Source organism: Sorex fumeus, unplaced genomic scaffold (assembly GCF_029834395.1).
Source record: "Sorex fumeus unplaced genomic scaffold, SorFum_2.1 ptg000054l, whole genome shotgun sequence".
Taxonomy (NCBI): Eukaryota; Metazoa; Chordata; class Mammalia; order Eulipotyphla; family Soricidae; genus Sorex; species Sorex fumeus.
Window position 1 is genome coordinate 29204503 of NW_026606111.1, and position 22214 is coordinate 29226716.

The following is a 22214-nucleotide window of genomic DNA, read 5'->3' on the forward strand; positions in this document are numbered from 1 at the left end:
CCCAGCACTGCATGGCTTCCCAGTCACCCCGCGCAGTGCCCTCCTCAGCACCTCAGTGAGAATATCCTGCCACCCCCCCCCCCCCCCCCCGCCTCCTTGCTACCCCTACCCTTTCCCAAACATCCAGCACTGGCTTGATATGACCCAGACAAACACGAAGGAAACGGTATCCAATGCCGATTTCTCCATTAATACTTAAGATCCTTGTTTTTGAGAGTCTCAGAGAAGTTTTCTTTTGCTCAAGTTGCACTGTAAGGAGATGAGTTTCGACTGGACTCAAAATTGAAGGAGTGATTCCATCTCTCACTGTTTTGGTTTTTCTTCTTGCAAGTGTGCAGCTTCCTCTAGTGGATCTGACATAGGCAGATCCTGACATTTGGTCACTGAGCATTATAGATGCGAGGGTGCAATGGCGAGAACAAATGTCCTATCGACCCTCAAGAGCGAGGTGACTAAGTAAACACAAAAATCAGGTGGTGTTCAAATACTGATGTTTCTGTTTGGAAAGATGGAAGCAGCGGTGGGTGGTCACTGCAGTCTGGGAAATCGGAGACGCCTTTGATGGGGTAATAGTGCATTTCTCTTCTTTGTGTCTTTTGTGAGGGTAGGTTTGGGTTTGGGGTCACACCTTATATTGTTCAGGGATACTCCCAGCTCAGTGCTCACTCCTGCCAGTGCTCAGGGCACTGTGTGGTGGTGTCTCCCAGTGCAGAAAGCATGCGCTCAGCCTGTTGCGCCATAGAGCTGTTCTCTGTGGCCCTGACCAAGTGTGATGTCTGGGTGAAGGACACTATGACATAGGCAGCACTGTACTGTAGCACTGTCCTCCTGTTGTTCATTGATTTGCTTGAACGGGCACCAGTAATGTCTCCATTGTGAGACTTGTTGTTACTGTTTTTGGCATATTGAATATGCCACAGGGTGCTTTCCAGACTCTGCCATCATGTGGGCAGGATACTCTCTGTAGCTTGCTGGGCTCTCCAAGAGGGACGGAGGAATTGAACCCGGGTCGGCCGCGTGCAGGCAAACAGCCTACCCGCTGTGCTATCTTTCCAGCCAAAATCTGCATATTTAGGTGAACAATTCTTGCCTGGAACCCCAGCATTATTTCTTTCATTGGATACTTTATTCACTACTTAGATATTTTCTAACAACCCTCTGCTATATTCTCAGTGCCCGTGTGCATATTACATGAATGATTCAACTTGTTTTCTTCACTTTATACAACCCCCCTTTGTTTTTTTCCAGATTTTTTTCCCAGTGGTATCTATGCTTTTCTTGCTTTTCTAACCTTGAATTTATTTCCCTGCAGATCTCAACATCTGCTGCATTTTGACTGCTCAGGTTAGTGAAAATTCACCCATTTATCAGTGTTGTACCTGAGGCAGTATTCACCAGCATTCTCCTACTTGACGTAATGAAGCCCTGGCCACTTGTGACTCATTACGGGGGAGTTAAATATCTACAGAACACACCCATTAGAACAAGTGGGTCCAAGTATTTTTGAGGCCCCCTCCCCTAAATTGTATTGCATTAGCATAGGAATTCCATAGGAGGACAGGATGTACTTAATCTAGAAAATATTTACAAATAACTAAGCCAAAACAGAGCACTGCTTTGAGTAAGGCAGAGTAAGTTTGTTATGTGTTCTGAATCATAGCCAAAAAATAAGTATTTATAGAAAATTCAACAGAGGTTTTAAGAAGTCATGCCTGGTTTTTCAGGCATGAACATTATCCTTTGATATGGGTTCACATTGATTAAAAATTAAAGTTTGGGGCAGAAAGAAGAACACAAACATTAGAAATCATCTTACTTTAAATTTAAGCAACAGTGGTATACTTCTGTCAGGCTCTCATATATACTGTACTCAGTGTAAGTAAGGGAAAAGTTGGTGAAAACTGAGTGTATCTATAAAACACATTGCAACGTATTGTGTGAAAAGTGTCTAGTCCCCTCAGAAAGTGACAAAGAAGAGCCAGGTAAGCAGACTGGATACTTTGTAAGTGTAGGTACAGAGCTCCCCTTTATTGCTCAATTCCAGCATTTAGCATGTACCTGGTGTTCAGATACACTTTGCACCAACTTCAGGCTGAGCTGATAGGTTGGTTGTGATGCTGAAATTCGTGGTCTGCTCATTTCCCTATCCATGATCATTTTTCATTCAAAATGTACTTTATGTTCTTCAGATTCATTTAAAAAAAAATCTTCAACATCCAACCCCAGATGATGAACATCTCCATGCAGTTCACTTGAAGAGAAATAAGTTCAGAATTTTTTCTTTTTCTGGGTACACACACCAGAAAATTGTTAGCGATAAGAGTGTGGTTTAGAGCACGTAAGAGAAGCAAGCGGTTCTTTGCTTATCTAGATCAGTTTCAACATGAGGGACTTAAAATTAAGAACATGGCAAGAGGTGAGCCCTTGGACCGTCTCCCAGCTGCTTGCAGAAGAATCGGGTTTGGGTGGGGGGAGGAGGGGCAATCCACAGGCCTGACCCTCTTAGGGATCTGGTGCCCATGAAGTGCTATAGTAGCCGCCACAGAAACCCAGTATCCCATCTGCACGTCATTGCGTCTGTGACTATGATCCTGTGCTTTTCTTTTGTGAGGTGATACTCTCAAGAGCTATCCTGGGGATGTCTCACAGGACCTGCCTTGTCCTTTCACGCTTCTGTTGCACCCTGAGGATAGTTCTTAGCTCCCTAACAGTCCCCGCACCTCTCTTTTTCTCTAGGTGTCTCCTTGCTCCCATTCTTTAGCTCTCAGGTCATTTTGAATTCTGGGGCCCCAGGGTTCCTGTCTTCCTCTTCCTGATGAGATGCTTTTGAAGCTCTTGTGTGACTTTCACCTTCCAAGCAAACCTGTCCCAGGGGATCAGAACAGGACATCAGGCCTGGTCCCTGCTTTTTTGTCCTGTAATAAAATTCACAGAACACAATTGTCCTGTACACATCATGTTGTTTGTTTGCTTGTTTGTTTGTTTGTTTGTTTGTTTTTGGGTTTGGCCACACTTGGCAGTGCTCAGGGGATGTCCCAGCCATGCTTGGGGGACTTGTGGTGCCAAGGATCGAACCCAGAGCTCCTGCCTGCAAGGTATACACTCAGCCCTATGAGCCATCTCTTCAAAATCTAAATACAAAAAGCCAAATTATTTTAATTACCAGTAGGGAACAGGGAGATGGCTATATGGGGTAGAGCCTGATGTGTGAGGCCTGGTGTTCAGTCCCCAGAACCACATGGTCTCCAAGTACTGCTGGAAATCCCTGGTAGCACTGGCACTGCTAGACCTGAGCAGCAAACTGCCAGAGCTTCATAGTTGGGCTGAGTATTGTGGGGGTGGCCCCTGAATTCCCTGAGCACTGGTGGAAACTCATCCCCCCCAATTCTCTCCCCCCCAAATGCAGTTCTTGGGTTAAATGCTCTTTGGATGAACGTGAAAATATAAGTGAAATAAGCCAGACACAGAAGGTCACATGTTGATGATTCAACTAGATGATTAAAATTTATATATACAGAAAGTAGGATATAGGATCCTAGGGCTGGGGCTTGGTGGACATGGGATGTTAGTGCTAGTTCCCGATGGAGAAATGAGATGTTTCTGAAGATGGATGGCAGTAATCACAGCACACAAGAGTGAATGTACTTGATGCCACTGACTTTACACTGAAAAGTGGTTAACTGGGGGCTGGAGAGAGAACCCAAGGTTATGCCTTCGCTTGTATGTGACTGAACCCAGGTTTGAGTTCCAACACCACATATGGTCTCCTGAGCACAGAGCTGTGAGTAGCCCCTGTGCACTAATCTTCCCTCCCCCTCAAAAAAAATTAAAATGGTAAATGGTTATATGATGTAAATCATATCAAAATAGAAATGATTTTTAAAAGTTCTTTCCATAAAACTATCGTTGCTTCATTAAAAAAAAAACAGGGCCAGAATGATAGCACAGAGGGTAAGATGCTTGCCTTGCATGTGGCCAAACGAGGTTCAATACCTGGTACTCCAATATATGGTCCCTGAAGCCTTCCAGGAGTTCTCTTCCTGAGGGCAGAGCTAGGAGTAAGCCCTAAGCACTGCTGAGAGTGACCTCCCCCCCAAAAAAACCCCATCCCACCCCAAAAATGGAAAGAGTTTTTGAAATGATAATGCTTGGCTACATTCAGAACCCTCTCAAGGTGATGGTACCATCTTTGGCATTCATGTTATGAATGAACACAGAGCACAGAGTCAGGAGTAAGCTCTGAGCATCACAGGTATGACTCCAAAATAAGCAAGCAAAAAAAATACAGTGTAGGGCATCTGCACTATAGACCCTACAGATGAGGGGAGGCAGTGGGAGCTCTGGGGAGGGCGCCCCCTCGTCAGCACCTCCATCTCTTGGATCTGAGTGAGGGACCTTAAGAGAAGGTAGAAAGGTATGTTTTCATGGAAGGTCTGGTCTGATTTCACTTTTGAATCTAGGGAAAATTTAACATAGTGAATAAGAACCAGTACTTCCATTTCTCTGCTGCTTTGGGAAAAAATCACATAAACCTTAAACTCATGAATTAAAATTTCAATAAACCAACAGTCTATGCATCATTCTATATTATTGAGGGAGCGTTGATTGACAGAACTGTAAGTGTTTTAGGAGTGTGATTTTTTTTTTTTTTTACTTTTTGGGTCACACCTGGTGATGCACAGGGATTACTCCTGGCTCATGCACTCTGGAATTACTCCTGATGGTGCTCGGGGGAACCACATGGGATGCTGGGAATCAAACCTGGGTTGGCCATGTGCAAGGCAAATGCCATACCCACTGTGCTATTGCTCCAGCCCAGGAGTGGATTTTGTACTCTTCTAAAGGTACCTTACCATGCCCACCCACTATCCAAGCTTAAATTTAGAGACTAGGATGGTGGTTGGCAGGAGCTAGGGATGTCAGAAATGTCAGAGACGATCAAACTGTACAATCTTAGCTACAAGATATAAGATCATCAAGTTGGGCCAAAGGGACAGTTTCTAGTTGACCACACTGCATTCCGTACTTGAAAGTTGCTGAGAGTAAATTTAATGTTCTCAATACAAAAAAGGTAACACTATGAGGTGGCATGTGGTGAGGGAGGATACCTCCACTGCGGTATTCATTTTGCAGCATATTCATAAATGTGTCAAATCATCACACTGTGCATCTTACATTCACAGAGTGTGATATAGAAATCATATCTCAATAGAGCAAGGAATAACTGATAGATTGACATTGCCAGGGCTGCAGAATAAAGTATACTTTCTCAAAATCTGAGTGAAGTAATACTTGCTCCAGTGATCTCTTCTATTTTCAAATGAAGTGTGTCTCAAACTTCTAAAATGTAAGCTTAATCAGACTTAGTCTTTTGGGGGAGGTGATCATGGGTTCCTTTTGAACTGATTTCCAAATTTATGATATACTTTAATTTCATGAATTCTGCTGTTAATTAGGGATTCCATAACCCACATCAGTCTTCTGGCATGTCACTACCACTGTCACTGTCCTCCCATTGTTCATTGATTTGCTCGAGCAGGTCCAGTAACGTCTCCATTGGAGACTTTGTTGTTACTGTGTTTGGCATATCGAATACATCGTGGGTAGCTTGTCAGGCTCTGCCGTGCGGGCGAGATACTCTCGGTAGCTTGCTGGGCTCTCCAAGAGGGGCGGAGGAATCGAACTCGAGTTGGCCATGTTGGCTGCATGCAAGGCAAATGCCCTACCGCTGTGCTATTGCTCCAGCCCACATCAGTCTTCTGGCATGTACATTTAGAAAACAGGTAAAAGTAAAATTCCAGGCAAATTCCAGAGGAGGTTTAAAGGAGCACCCCCTTTTCTAAAGGAATGAAACCTAAACCACCACATGCCTCTGAGGAGCACTGATCACAGACAGCGGTGCATCCTCAAAGAGTTCTGCTGAGTACTGACCTCGATGGCCATCCCAGCAGAGATGGAATAAGGCCCAGCCCCAGAGCACCCCTCAGGAGCAGAGGAGAGGAGGGCTGAATCCTTCCAGGAGAGAAAGTGCGCTAACTCACACACAGTTCACTGTCTCCGTCCAACTCAGCAGGAAATTCGACTCAGAGAGTCATTTCTAAGAAACTATTCAGAATAAAAATGGGCTGTAAGTGGAATGAATAAATATTTAAATGAACCAACAGATTAAATGCCTTCCATTATTCAGTAAGGAACAGAACAATTTTTGATGATTTGTGAGGTACCTAGCATAGAAATTTTTGTCAGGGTCATGAAATAATTTAAAGTAACGTAAGAATCCTCGTGATTAAAAAAAAATTTTAATTGAATCACCGTGAATCACAAAGTTAAAAAATTATTCATGATCAGATTTCAGGCGTACAATGTTCAACACTAGGTCCTTCACCAGTGTCCACTTCCTTCCGCTAATGTCTTCAGTTTCCTTCCTGTTCCCCCAGCCTGCCTCTGTGTCAGGCACTTTTTTCTTTTTTCCTTTGAGGTACTGTGGTTGGCCATTCTGTTACTAGTAGGGTATCGCACATACCACTTTCTCTCCTTTCAGGAGCCAGTACTTGTCTGGAGTGAACGCTTCCCTCTGCCCTTGTAGGGGTTCTCTCCCTGATCTATCCCAGCCTCCCAACCTCCACGGTGGCAAGCTTCCTACTAAGGACCACTGAGTTATCTTGCTCTTCCTTTCTGTTGCCTTCAGGCATTAGCTATTCCCCTACTATTTTTCTGTGTATCATACATACAAGTGAGATCATTCTGTGTCTGTCCCTCTCCTTCTGACCAACTTTACTCAGTGTGTTACTCTCGAGGTCTATCCATGTGTCAACAATTGTATGACTTCATCATTCCTTATGGCGAAGTAGTATTCCCTCAGGTATAAATCATAATTTTCTTGATCCAGTCGTCTGTGCATGGGTTGTTCCAGACTGCGGCTTTTGTGAATAGTGCTGCAATGAACCATGGAGCACAGATGCCTTTTTCTGATTCGTGTTTTGGGGTCCTTGAGGGTGAATTCCAGGGAGTGAGTCACATGGAAGCTCAATTCCTAGTTTTTTTGAGGAATATTCATATTGTCTTCTAAAAAGCCTGGAGCAGTCGACATTCCCACCAGTGGTGAATGAAGGTTCCTTGTTCCCTTGCATCCACGCCAACATTGATTGTTGTTCTTTTTGATGAGTGCCAGAATTTCTGGTGTAATTAATGTGTGTGTTAGGGGATGGGGGTGGTTGCAGGTGGCTGGGGATGAGGGTGGTGGATATTGGGACACATGCAGGAGTACTCAGGGCTTACTCCTGGTTCTGTGCTCAGGGGTCACTTCTGGCAGGGTTTGGGAAACTAACTGTGGTGCCTGGAGTCAAACGAGTGTGAGCCACGTGCAAAGAAAGCGCCATTACCCCTGTACTGTATGTCCAGTCTTTTCTATTTGAAAATGAAACCCTTCTTAAATTTCTAATATTCAGGATTATTTGAATTGGTCTCTAAAAACAAATTTATTTTATTTTGTTCGCTTTTTTGTGGAGTCACACCTTGTAATGCTCAGGGGTTACTTCCAGCTCTGCTCTCAGGAATTATTCCTGATGTTGCTTGGGGAATCATATGGGATGCTGGAGATCGAACCCAGGTAGGCCACATGCAAGGCAAATGCTTTACCCACTGTTCTATCAGTGCAGCCCCCAAATTAGTTTTATTCCTGTAGAATATTTTGCCAAATTCTGATCTTATCTAAATAACATTGTGACTACAAAAGCTATTTTTTTAGTCTTGCTTTGTTAAATATAAAGAAATATATCTTTATATGAACAGTAAAAGAAAAAACAAATAAAAACTTTAGAGACTCATTAAAATGAAAGCATATTTTCAGAATCAGCCCAGAGCTTGGCAACCCATTGACCACCTCTCTCTCTCTCTCTCTTCCCTTTTTCCTTTTTTTTTTTTTTTTTAACCTTCACTCTGGAAACTCTTTTCTCAGCCCTGGATTTTATCTCTTTACAGTACCATTATGATTACCGACACCATGGAAACCTGTCTTAATGAAATGGAAATACAGGCCTTTTAAACAAACAGAGCTGACTGCCCATGTCTCCTAAACTACTGTAGGCCGGAGGTAACACTCTGCGCTTGGTAGGCTGCTGAGGCAGCGGTAGCAACCCTGCTCTGAGCGAGCGTTGGTCAGGCTGGAAACAATCCTAGCCCCCAGCAAGCACTAGCCTGCTTCCAGATGGCAGTCCTTAAAAATGTTGGCATGCCATGAAATTTTGTCTATTTCCTTCAAGCACTTCTTAGAGAATCTGTTATTCTCAAAGCACAGTTAATCCGAATTTAACACGCTAAAGATGGTATTTTAAGGTTCTAGCCAGCGAATATTAATGGCCTTACAAGAACTTGTTTCAGTGTTACCTGATATAAAGGGCTTCGTTTTTATGTGCCCAGATCTATGGAGTTTTCTCCCACCTTGAATGACCTTTCTTATGTTTTGTTGTTCAGGCAAAATTTCTGAGTGAATGCTCACTTGTTTAATTTATATTAATTTAAGAAAGAAGGAAAGGAAAAAAAGAGCAGACACAATCGTTTAGAAAAACAAAACAAATCAAATCCTTATTCGCAGGATTTCTGTTCACTTATTTATTTCTATTATTTTTTTTTCTTTTTGGGTCACACCCGGCGTTGCTCAGGGGTTCCTCCTGGCTCTGCACTCAGGAATCACTCCTGGCGGTGCTTGGGGGACCTTATGGGATGCTGGAAATCAAACCCAGGTCAGCCGCGTGCAAGGCAAACGCCCTGCCCGCTGTGCTATCGCTCCAGCCCCTGTTCACTTAACTTTAAAGCCAAAGGGTAGTATAAAGTTTTGATTTGCAGCAAATTCTGGGATTATCCATTAACCACTCTGACAGGCTTTCTACTCCCTTTCAAATGTACATCTAATTTTTAAAGGGGCCAGGCTCTTTTTTTTTTTTTTAAAGCACAGAGTGTTAAATGTATGTTTAAACAGGACTGTTTATTAGATTTATGGAATCACTTTTCAGATGTTGAATGGACATAGTCTTAGATATTACTTGAAAGGGCATCAAGAGAGGCAGCAGGATGAAGCTGCTTATCTCTGGAGTGAAAAGCAGGTGAAAGTAACCAGAGCTCACGACCCTGCTGGGAAGCCAGAGGCTGCAGAAATGGTTCTGAATTCCAGGATTAGAGAAATCTGGGTAACACTGATGGCGTTGTTGCCGGGGTGGGGGGGAGCAGTACAGTGCAATCGGAAAAGGCACCGAGCCCCTGTGCTCCACGCTGACCCTAGTGTTTATTCTCCCAGAGATCAGCTTACCTCCCTCCACTTTCCAGGTGGGTACATTTTTATGGGAAGAGCCAGGACAGCAGATGCTGAGAATGTTTGTCTGCAGGAGAGGTAACAGCGGCCCAGCGGAGGGAAACCTTACTGCCCTCCCCTCGGGGCAGCTGGGCACTGGTGCTCCGAGGCTCCCAGAGCCCCCAGCACTCTTGCCGACCTGTTTTAGCCATTCTTCTGCCCTCCCTGATCTACTGCCTTTGTTAGCATTTGGCACTTGAGTCGTTCAGCTGTTATTTCAAGTCGTTGGCCCAAACTAAAGTTATCCTTGTCTTCTGTAGTTTCACTAATGTCTGTAGTTTCACTAATTGGGGAAAGCCCAAAGATGCCTAGGTTAACTTGTGTGCAACAAAGGTTTAGAATAGCTCCATATACTAACTTATATAAGCATTACATAATGTTCACCAGAAATCACCCATTGCCTCGCGTGAAGGGGGAGGGAAGGAGCAAGGCTAATGACTGTTTTGACACGGTCCTGTCACACCATCGGAGAAAATGTTGATAGGTGACTGGTGGCCTCTGAGCAATGCCACTGGGTTCTGGGTGTCTGTAAATTAAGGCGGTTTGGGCTCCTCTTCTCTTGGGCACTTCTGTGAAACCATATGTGAGTGAGAAACTGGGGTTTTTAGTGAGCTCTGGTCAGCTTTAGTGGAGCCGATTTCACATGTGGCTGCACCTTTTCCATCTCTCCTAGTCGACAGTCTGAGAGCCAGCTTGGATTCTCCAGGCACGACCGTTCCTTGGAGGCCTGCAGGCGTCTTGGGGGGCAGAAGGTGCCTGTCTGGCAAGCTCAAGTGTTTGCGTTCATAGCTCAGTGCTCAGTCAGGACAGCTCTGCTCCTGATAACCCTGAGAGGAAGGATTGGGAAGCTGGCTTTGTGGATTAAAGGGCAAACCTGAGTCGGGAGCTCAATTTCCAGGCCACCCTGCATGCCAGGGCTCTCCCAACTGGCCGCTGGTCTGGGTCCGAGGGTCCCTTGTGAAAAGAGGGGGGGGGCGGAAGAAGAACAGGCTGAGTTTTCTGAGGGTTCGGCATTGTAGTCCACTGTGTCAGATCCATTCACTGTGGCTGACCTGTCCACTGTGACTGTCCCATCCATGTGGCTGCCATGGAGGTCCTGTCCACTGGGATTTTCCCATCCACCATGGCTGACCTGTCCACTGTGGCTGTCCTGTGCACTGGTGGCTGACCAGGCCACTGATTGTCCCATCCGTATTGCTAGCCCATTCGTCCTGGCTTTTCTGTCCACTTGTGACTATCTTCTCCACCATGGCTGACCTGTCCACTGTCCACTGCGGCTCTCCTGTCTACTGGTGGCTGACCCATACTGTGGCTGACCTATTCCATCCATGTCACTGACCCATCCGCTGTAGCTGACCTGTCTGCTTTGGTTGTCCTGTATACTGTCACTGACCCATACCCAGTGTCTGACCCGTTCACTGTGGCTGCCCGGTTCACTGTGTCTGACCCTTCCACTTGTGGCTGACCTTCCATAGTGGCTGATTCATCTGTGTCTGTCCCATCCATGTGGCTGTGTTGTGGGGCAGAGTGGGAGATGGGAAGAGGCCAGCCCTGTGGGGTGTTTGCTGCCCTAGACTGCTACTCCTGGCATCTCAAATTAGGGTCGGCCTCTGAAGTCCTGGGATCTGTGCAGGGGAGAGGAGAGTGTGGTGTCCAGCCTGCAGGCTCACAGGGCTGCCAGCCTGTCCCTGGGGGTAGTAGTGGCTTTGATTGGTACAATTGATGGTTTGTGGAAAGCTTTGGGTTTGCACACTTGAGGGAGGCCTCCATGGATCAGACACTGAGTCTTTTTTTTTTTTTTTCCTGAAAGGGGAGTAAAAGACAAGGTGAGTTTAGGAACCTCTGAGAGAACAGTAGAATGGTGAGCTGTGAGCCTTTTACTCCTTCCCTTGCCCGTTGATATATATAGACTGAGCAAATTAGGGTCATGGGTTCTTGGTTATCTTTGGAAGACACAGCATTAAGATAGGGTTTCACAGAATCCAAATGTGGCTTTCATGGTGAGTGAAAGGTGTTTGAATGATGGAAATTGTTTTGGCTTTTGGTTGTTATTTGGGGCCATATCCAGTGGTACCCATGGCTTATTCCTGCCTCTGGGCTTAGGGATCACCCCCGATGGGGTTTGGGGGACTATATTCGGCACCAGGGATCGAATCAGGATCGGAAGCCTCAAGGCATTACGCCCTGGACTGTGGAATAGTGGGAATTGCTTCAGCAGGTGCCACTCCCGCTGCCAGTCAGCGAGACTATCCCTCCGAGGGATACACCCTGGAGTCAACAAATATTTGAGAACACAAATTCAAGGATGGTTCTGGCCCCAAAGACACATCTATTTGTATGATGTCTGCTTTAAACAAATGCTCAAGAAAATTATGTTATCCTCTGTGCATATGCTTTATATGATTCCAGTAGACCAGGTTTAAAATGGAAACATTTGTTTAAGTGTTTTCTTGTCTCTACCCCTGTGTTTATTGGAAGTGCCACTGTTGCCCAGGATTCAGGCTTTTTCTGAGCCAGCATGCAGGAGAGTGCCCTGCGGGCGAGAGAGAGGCAGGGATCCAGAACAGGGCTGGCAGCGGTCACAGGCCAGCAGGCCGTAAGCAGGAACAGAACCATATCCCCCATACAGAGACTGCAGTGGGAAGGATACTAGGACTTAGAGATCCAGCACCCACCCACCCCCACAACTTGTTCTTCACTCTCCCTTTTCCTATTCCCTGACTCGCTGGCTAAAGAAACCTTTTGGGGACCAGGGAGAGAGAGAACAGGGGAAAAGATAATAGTCTTGTACAAGGTTGACCCCGGTTCAAGCCTCAGCCCTGCATAAGGTCCCCTGAGTGATTCCTGCATACCGCCAGCAGTGATTCCTGAGCACAGAGCCAGGAGTAAGTCCTGAGCACTGCTGGATGTGGCCCCCAAACAAACAAATGAAGAAAGAAAGAAAGAAAGAAAGAAAGAAAGAAAGAAAGAGAGAGGAAAGGAAAGGAAAGGAAAGGAAAGGAAAGGATAGGAAAGGAAAGGAAGAAGCTTTTTATTTTGCACATGTGGGCTGGGAGACACGGAGGAGGGAAATAGTAGAGACTGAAGTTCTTTTTAATCTGGGGGGACAGAGCTGGAGCAATAGTACAGTGGGTATGACACTTGTCTTGCACAGGCAGGGCTGACCCAGGTTCAGTCTTCATCACTCTAAATGGCCCCCTGAGCCCCACCAGGAGTGATCCCTGAACATAGAGCCAGGAGTAAGCCCCGAGCACTGCTAGGTGTGGCCCCCAAACAAACAAACAAACAAAATTAATGGGGCTGGGGAGATATTCCAGAGGATAGTGCACTTGTCTTGCTCACAGCCAACCCAGGTTCAATACTCAGCAACCCATATGGTTCCCTGAGTTCAGGAGTAATTTCTGAGTGTAGAACCAGGAGTAACCCCTGAGCATCAGCATTTGCTGGGTGTGGACCTCCCCCACCTCCATAAAAAGGAGATGGGAAAATAAACTAATTAAAGACAATAGCAATTTAGCAGGCAAATTATCTTCATTTCAACACAGAATAAAACTTTTAAAAATACTAAATGATGTCTCTTCAGGGGCATGGGGGGAACACGTGGTGATGCTCTGGGCTTACTGAGGGCCAAGGTCCATATAGGATGCTAGGGATTGAACCCGGGTCAGCCACATGCAAGCTTGCAAACCAAACCCCCTACCCACTGCACTGCCATTCTGGCCCCCTAAATGATGCCTCTCAAGGGTTGTAATAGGGGCTGGAGAGATAGCGCAGAAGATAAGGCACTTGTCTTGCATGTGACTGTGGCAGCCAGGACTCTGATTCAAATATCTGGCACCACACATGGCCCCCTAAGCACTGCCAGGAATGACTCCTGAACACGAGCCAGGAATAGCTCCTGGGCACTGCAAGGGCAGGTCACAAAACAAAGCACCTTGTAATAGAGCTGGGGAGATGGCTCAGCAGGCTAGAGCAACAGCTTTGCATACAGCAGCCCTGTGTTTGATTCTGGAACCATATTCATGGTACACAGGACTGCCAGGGGTTACTCCTGAACACCAAGTTGGGAACAGCCTCTGAGCACTGCTGGGGGTGTGTCCCCCAACCCCACACCCCAAAAGTTATAACAGCTCCTTTAAGTGCTTCCTGAATTAATATTTTAGAGTTTGAATTCAAATGTCAAATAATGATGATGAATATATGTATATATATATATAATTTTATTTCATTTCTTCAAAATTGAATTGAAGTTTGACTCCATTTTGTCTAATCTCCTTTAGTGCAGGATGATAAGGGCCTGAGGGCAATTTTCATTTCCCCTGAGTTTATTAGTGTAGTCAGTGTGTTTACAACGGGCTTGACATTTGTGGTCTTGGGTAGAGTCCCAAGACAGTTTGAGTGCCTCTTTATCCAGAGTGGTATTATCTTTGATAAGTGGATATCTTAGACCAGCAGTGTTGAACAGAAAAGAAATACTATATAAAATGTTTAGTGTCATACTTTACAAAGTAAAAAAATTTTACTCATATTTCAATTACTGTAATCAGAATATAATTTCAAGTGAAATTCATATTTTTGAGTTATTGATGTGATGCTTTACATGTTTTCATCCCCCCCCCCCCCCGCCCCCATTCCAGTAAGTCTTCTAAAAATTTGGGGTGGGGCACATCTGGAGCTGCTCAGGGCTTATTCCTGGCTCTATGCTTAGGGATCATTGTCCTGGTGGTGCTTAAATGCCCAGGTGCAGTGCTGGGGACTGAACCTGGGTTGGCTGCATGTAAGGCAGGTACTTTAACCCCTGTACTGTCCCTCCATCTTAGTCTTCTAAATTTTTATTTTGACCTAAGAGAATATTGGTTAAAGATTTAAGGTGAGAAAGGGAGTCTTAAAGAAGGAATTGATAGAGAGCTGTACTAGCAGTCTGGATGAACAGTGATTGGACAGGTGACCATGGACCCAAGAAAATCTGAGAGATTTAAGAGGTGAAATCATCAGCATTTGGTGATGACCCCTGGATCTGAGAAGAGGGGGTCATCTCTGATGTTACTGGCTCTCTACGTTGGTAGCTCCCCTTTGAAGTCTAGGGGAAGGACAGCTCCTAAGGGGAAGGAAGGGGGTCCACATGGGATATGTTGGTTTCTAGATGCCTTGGGAATGGACTGAGGGCTTTCACCTGTAAGAGTTTACTCAAGAGAATGTGGGTGGCATAAGAATCTTAAAAGTGTGTAATAACACCATCACTGGGACCAGAGCAATAGTACAGTGGGAAGGGCATTTGCCTTGCATGTGACTGACCCAAGTCTCGATCCCTGGCATCCCATATGATCCCCCAAGCACCACCAGGAGTAATTCCTGAGTGCAAAGCCAGGAATAACCCCTGAGCATGCTGGTATGACCCAAAAAGCAAAACAAACAAACAAAAGAATACCATTGCTGGGGGCTGGAGCGATAGCACAGCAGATAGGGCATTTGTCTTGCACGCGGCTGACACAGGATGGATTCTCAGCATCCCACATGGTCCCCTGAGCACCACCAGGAGTAATACCTAAGTTCAGAGCCAGGAGTAACCCCTGTGCATCACCAGGTGTGACCCAAAAAGCAAACAAAACAAAACAAAAAAGAATATAATTGCTTTCAGGTGCCAAGTGAAAACAAGGCAATAACAAGGATTTAGAAGCTGATATCAAGGAAAAAATGGGATTTACTATCTGGGAATGAATTGGCTCAGAGTCTGAAGATGGCAGAACGGCAGTAAACAGACAGAGAAGAAGGAACACATCCCATGGGTTGAAGTGACACAGAATAAACCCATCATCTGGCAGGGTCAGAAGGGATCAAGGCTGCAATCAAAGCTGACCTAATGTAGCTGGCAGGCACATTTTGTTTGGCATACTTGGGGTTGAATCATGCAATGTTTGAAATTGAAATTAGATGGTAACATTTCCACACAAAAGTCAAGATTCCAGATTCCTTTTTTTTTTAAATGAAACAGGACACCAAGCGGTATTATTTGATACCACTGATGGCTCTCTATAACAAATCTATAGTCTAAGATGTTGTCTGCCTACGTCCTGTAAACATTTGAGTTTCCCATCACTGAAGTCCTAAGATACATTGGTCACACATTATGAGGGATTTTCAAAAGCAAACCATGGAGTACAGATGTAGACAGTGGACAACGGATGAATAAGGAATTGAGATCACAGCCATTTGTAGGATTATTCTGGGCCAGTCTGAAAATATAGAAATTAGGGATGACACTAAAAGGGAAAAGACAAAAATGTGGCATTTGCTTATCCAAGTGGACTTAATGCGAAATAGAAATCTCTTAAAGAGATGTCACCCATAATGGCTGCTGATGTCACAAGAGAATCAGCCCTGTGGTCTGCAGAGCCTTCTGGAAAATATGCTGCAGGTTCCCAGCGTGTCTGGCATAGGGCAGGGGGCAGGAGAGAGTGCATGCCTAACATTTGTGAGGCCCCGAGTTCCATTACTAGCCCCCAGGTTGGGGGGGACCAGAACATTTGCTGCTGTGAACAGTGAGTCTAACTGTTGGGGACAGCCAACTGCTTTTTTTACTACACCTCAGTGATTTCCGACACAGCAGGTAGGTTTTTCCTGCTGCTGTGAATAATCCCTGACATGTGGAAATACTAAGTAAGCGCTGCCAGACTGTGAGACTGGGAGGCTATGGGAGCAATTTTACGTTACACAATGTCACAGCATAGAAGAACACCAGCCTTGTCCTGCAACTTGTAAGCAGACCGCTAGTTTGTTATCACTGTTCTAAGTAAAATTCTACACTGTGGGAAATAATCCTTTAAATGCAGACTACATTGAATATCTTTTCATTATTGTGTCAGGCCCTATTGAGTTCTTTCTACAGATATCTTTATCCTCACAGTCACTTTGGGGAGAAAAGGGCCACACCCAGTGGTGCCCAGGGTTTACTCCTGGCTCTGCGCTCGGGGATCACTCCCTATGGGGCTCAGGGAACCATACAGGGTTTCATTTTGTAAAATTAAAAGAACTCTTTAAGAAATGTTCATGTAGGGACTAGAGATAGTATACAAGTAAGATGCTTATCTTTCACACAGCCAGCCAGGATTAAATCCCCTATACCCTGTGTGTTCCCCTGAGCACCACCAGTAATTATTCCTGAGTGCAGAACCAGGGGTAGGCCTGGAGCATGGTTGGCTGTGCCCCTCACCTCACTTATGGGATCAGGGAGATAGTACAATGTGTTTTTGAGTACATGATTTGCATGCAGAAAACTTAGGTTTGGTTCCTGGCATTGCATGATCCCCTGAGCACAGAACCAGGAGTCACCCCCAAGCACAGAGTCAGGAGTCACACCTGAAAATTACCAGGTGTGAATGAGCCAAAACCAAAACACAAAATTGTCACTCTTGAGCTCAAGCAGAGCTCTACAGGCCAAGCACAGGATTGTCTGTAGGAGCCTGGGGTTTGCTGTCTGCAACTGCACGGGTCCCCCATGCAGTACCCAAAGTAGCTCTCGCCTCTATTAGGTGTGGCTCCCTCCAAAGAGAAATCTCACTTCTGAGCTGGGGATGTAGGTTAGCGGTAGAATACTTGCCTTGCATGGCAGAGCCCGACAAGCTACCCATGATGTATTTGATATGCCAAACACAGTAACAACAAGTCTCACGATGGTGATGTTACTGGGCCCGCTCGAGCAAATCCATGAACAACGGGAGGACCGTACCGGACCGTGGTATGTGTGGGGTCCTAGGTTGGATCCCTGGCACGGCAAAAGCGAAAGCCCCACAAACCCACTTATTTTATGTGATCTAAATCCTGGTAAGTTTTCCTAATGTGTTCTCATGAGAAATTAACAGAACAGATTTTACAGGTAATTAAACTTGGAAGGGAGTAAGAGTTATAAAGCAACTTGGACAAAGCCTCAGACCTCGGCCCGTCTTCATCACCATATTTAGGATGGCTTCTCTGTCTTTGGTCCACAGATGAAATATGTGAATGAAAAGTTCCAAGATGAGAAAAATAAAGAGGTGCTTCTCATGTGCATTGGCATCACCTCAGGCGTTGGACGGCTGCTTTTTGGCCGGATCGCAGACTATGTACCTGGTGTGAAGAAGGTTTATCTACAGGTAACTTCCTTCCTTCCTTCCTTCCTTCCTTCCTTCCTTCCTTCCTTCCTTCTCCCTCCCTCCCTCCCTCCCTCCCTCCCTCCCTCCCTCCCTCCCTCCCTCCCTCCCTCTCTCTCTTTCTTTCTTTCTTTCTTTCTTTCTTTCTTTCTTTTTTCTTTCTTATAATTTATTGAATCACCATGATTTACAAAATTATTCCTAATTTAATTCTGGGGTACAATGATGGAACACATGATGGAACACCAATCCCTTCACCAGTGTCCACTTCCCTCCACCAATGTCCCCAGTTTCCCTCTTGCCCCTCAGACACTAAATTTAGGTTTACTATAGATACTGACAGCTTTTCATGCGTGTCACTTTCCCTCCTGTCAGCACTTAGTCATGGTCCAGAGTGACCATTTCCCTGTACCATTGTCACATTGGTCCCTTCTCCATTCTAGAGAAGTACTTTCTTAAGCCTTTTATTACCCTTTATGCTTCATCTTCATTACACATACTTATTTGTTGTATTTCATCTGTAAGAGGAGAAGTATTTTCTAGAATGTACCTTGTGCACGTAGTTTTTCAGGGCAAAAATCAGTTTGGGACTCTCACCATGAAAAATTGGCGAACAGCAATCTTCTGTTTCATCGTGGCACTCTGCCAGTCCAGAATACTTTTCTGCCCACTGTTTCTTTTCCTAAGAAGACATTTGGAGAATGTTTTATCTCTGGCAGAGTTTGCCAAGTCACCGCAACTTTTGGAGTGTCTGGTGGAATTTGGGAGTGGGGGTGGTGATCTTTTTCAGGGTTCTTCTTGCAAGCTGCCTCCTGGCTATTGTGGCTTGGATCACGTTGAGTTGCAATTGACAAATATTTTGAGGGGCTCCTCTATACCAGCCACAAATGCTGTGATGGAAGCACTAGCCCGTGCCCTCAGTTGGTAGCTAATAGCTCAGAGGGAGACCAAGCAAAGTGTGGGGCAGCACAGGGCAGTAACGAGAATGCTGGGTGGGTGCCATGGAAACTGGGCACTTAGAGTCAGCGCTGGCTTCCTGAGCTGCTGGTGTGACAAGGTGTGGGGGCTGTTAGCTGAGACAAAGGAGGGCTTTTCCAAGCAGAGGAAACCACACCGTTGTAGCCTGCAGTGGCTCTAGCTGTTTCATGGCTGGGAAAGGGCGTTTGAACAGAATAGACAGAGACAGAGGCTTGCCTGGCATGGGGATAGGCAACACCAGGCTGGGAGAGGTCTTTATGAGTGCAGAAGAGGACCGATCTCAATCCTGAAGTCTCTCAGGGGTCATGCAAGTGTTTTAAGCAAGAGAGCAACAGGACCGGAGAAACTCAGCCCAGTCATGGGAGAAACTCAGTCCAGTCACTGGGGGGGGGGGGGGGGGGGGGGGGGGGGGGGGAGAAGGTGTGACATATTGTGATTCCATTTCCAAGACCTGACCTGGCATAGGCAGCTCTGTAGCAGCAGAGTTTTCCCGGGAGCTGGGGAAGGCAAGAAGCTGCAGACTGCACCTGGCTGTGGGGTTTCTTATGGGTGAGAGAACGATCCTAAAATCAGGTGTGACAGGGCCAAAGCAATAGTACACAGCGAGTAGAGTGTTAGCTTGCACATGACTGACCCAAGTTTTGATCCCTGGCATCCCACATGGTCCCCAAGTACCACCAGTAGTAATTGAGTGTAGAGCCAGGAGTAACCCCTGAGCATTACTGAGCGTGATTCCCCCCCAAAAAATGAAAATGCAAAAAAAATTTTTAATTTTAATTTTTTAAAATAAAAAATGAGTAAAATAAAATCAGGTGTTATGCTTGTTGACCTGGTTCATGGACTAAGCCCCACTGAACATTACATTTTAAGTGGGTGCATTTTATGGCATGTTGAGTTTATGTCTCGGCGAAGCTGGAGTTTTTTTTTTTTGTGCATATGTGTGTGCTGGTGGGGGTGTTTTTTGGGGGGGGGGTTTGGGTTTTGGTGTAGAGACTAGAGAAGCCAGTTGGGTATCTATTGAAGTTGCCCGGACAGAAAGAACCAAGGAAGGGCTATTGGGACCAAACAGGGAGGAAAACAGGGAGTTGGAGTCTTGATGGGGGCCACGGCAGCTGGATCTGAAACTTGTGACTCAGGGAACAGAGCAGATGGCCACACAGTTTGATCGAGATCCACCATTCAGTAAAAAATTTTTTGAGTTAACTTTTGCCATGTTTAAGTTGGAGGTGCTTATGGAAAGGTGAGTCAGCAGTTCCTGAGTATCTGGGGAGCAGGAATTGGGCATCCTGGCCTGTGTAGGGAGAGCAGAGGACTTGATTGTATGAGGCAGATTGAGAGGGAGTGGCTGGACAGACAGGTGGGTTGGGGGAAAGCAGGACTCAGCTGGTGAGAGGCCAAGACACTTCAGGCTAAGGGGTTCTCACTGGACGTAGCAGTAACATTGGTGCCCTCTAAATGAGATAGTTCTGTGGAGCTGTGGACAGACAGCTTAGCGCAAAGTCTTGGCCACAGGAGGAAGAGGGAGGAGAGTAGGTACTGCTCACTGTCCGAGAGGGAGGCAGCATTTGAACAGCCTGGAAGGAGAGCCTAGGGATTTGGAAGTTGGGCACAGGATGGCAAATGGAACAGGCATTTATTAGAGATGAAGTAATCTTCGCTGATTGGTTAAAATAAAGAACCACATTCACTTGAACGCTTCCCCATCATCTTCTTCAAGCCTCATCTCTGCAGAGAAGCTCTCATCACTGTTCCACTTAGAGATGTGACCTGTGAGGATCAGGAAACCAGATATCCCCCTGAGACACACACACACACACACACACACACACACACACACACACACGCACACACACACACACACACACTGAGGGGTGGTCTGTGTGTACAGGTACAGTCAGATAGCTACAGGAAGGAATCTGGTACACAGACGGAATTGTGGGCAGATGGTAGCACACACTTTATAAAATACACATTATTTGATCATTCCTCTTATGAATACTTCCCAGTGACTGTCACAAACATTTAAAGGAACTCTTGGTGTTGTTTTCAGTGTCAGGGGGCCCTCTAGTGGAAATTTACTGTATGACAGCTTTCATCCATTCAAACTGTTGAGCCTCAGCTGTGCCCTCAGCACCGATGTGGGCTGGCAGGATGCTCTGAGCATCAGATAGACATGTTCCCTGGGCTCTAGGAACAAGACTCACAGGGAAGCTAGGCATGTGCCTGGAAACTCCAGGAGGAGGAGCCTGGCGTGGGAAGAGGTTGGAAAGCTAGGAGAGGCAGATTAAAAAGTACACCTTGGAAATGCTCGTGAAGTTTTCCTTCAGTCTTGGTTGACTTGGTTGACTTGGTTGACTGAGTCTTGGTTGGCAATGCTGAGGTCCAATTTGACATAGGAAACCTACAGGGGCTGGGGTACTAGGAGGAAAATGAGCGCAGCAGAGGAGAAAGGCCTGTGAGGGGATCTCTGCACAAGAGGAGCAGGCCACTGGAGGGAGACGTTATGGGTGTTTTTATGTTCTGGTATTTCACTCCAAAGCAGCTTGCACTGTTTCTCCCTCCAACAGTCCAAGCTATTTCATCACTTATCACATGGGAGGGGGTGGGAATGGGAGATGGGGGCTCCATCCAGTGTGTGTGCGTGTGTGCGTGTGTGTGTGCGTGCGTGTGTGTGTGTGTGTGTGTGTGTGTCCCAGGGCATATTCCTGGCAGCATGGGGGGGAATCCTATACAGCACAGTGATCTGAACAGGGGTCAGCCATGCACAAGGCAAGTGCCTTAACCCCTATGCTATCTCTTCAACTCTGGGGGCTCATTTTAATCCATGTTTGTTGAGGAGAAGGCAACTTTCCCTGGCTTGCCCATGTTCGGTCTGCAGTTCCACAGCTCTTAGTGAGAAGGGATTTTGTTTCAGATGAACCGTCAGCCACAGGCTGATTTCTTGAAGTCTTAGCTGATTTTTTTTTTCACCAACACACAGTGCAGTGTTGGTGACAGCCCATGGAACACAGCGACTTCGAGGCCACTGACAGCGTTTCACATTGCGAAGGGCCTTCGGGGGAGGCCTGGGATGAGCCGCCCGCGGGACAGACTCACTGCTTTTGTCTTGGCTTCCCTGCCAGCAAATGCTCCATGGGGGATGGGGACTTGATTCTTGTCTCTGCTGCCCCCTGCCCTAGCCTGGCCCCTGGCTCGCTTCTACAGGCTGGGCTCTGGGGGTCCTGGGGCTCTCCTTCCTCCCATCGCTTCTAGCAAACCTTCCTGCTTGCTCTTGTTCAGACATTCCTCCTCTCTGCATGAGGCCAGTTCTGAGGCACAGACAAGTCTGGAACACGCTTCCCGACTTCTCACAGGGTCACAGTCATGCAGGGCCCACAGCAGCAGGGTCAAATGTAGCTGCAAAGCCAGCCAGCAAAGGACTGTAGCGAGGCTTCCCAGTGCGTCAAGCACACTGCTGGTGTGTGTTTTATTAGCCCATCAAATGCTCCTAATTTGGAGCAGGCTGAAAGAAAGAACCCCCTGGGGGCCAGAGCCATAGTACAGCAGGTAGGCTGCTTGCCTTGCTTGCATGTGGAAGATCCGGATTTGAACCTTGGCATCCCATAGGATTTCCCCAAGCAATACCAGGACTGATTCCTGAATTCAGAGCCAGATCTTTGAGGACTATCAGGTGTGGCCCCAAAACCAGGGGGAACAAAAAAAAGGAAGACGACCCTAGTTGTTCTAATGAAAGATCTTTGTTTATATATACCGAGAGGTCCAGG

General features: G+C 46.2%; 1 protein-coding gene across 1 annotated transcript in view; it reads left to right on the top strand.

Moving 5' to 3' along the window:
* The window catches only part of SLC16A10 (solute carrier family 16 member 10), a 132489-nt gene that overhangs the window by 105358 nt on the left and 4917 nt on the right, over positions 1 to 22214 (top strand). Inside the window, exon 4 of the mRNA XM_056125153.1 lies at positions 17332 to 17475. Coding sequence (XP_055981128.1) covers positions 17332 to 17475 — 144 coding nt within the window. The remainder of the gene's footprint in view (positions 1 to 17331; positions 17476 to 22214) is intronic.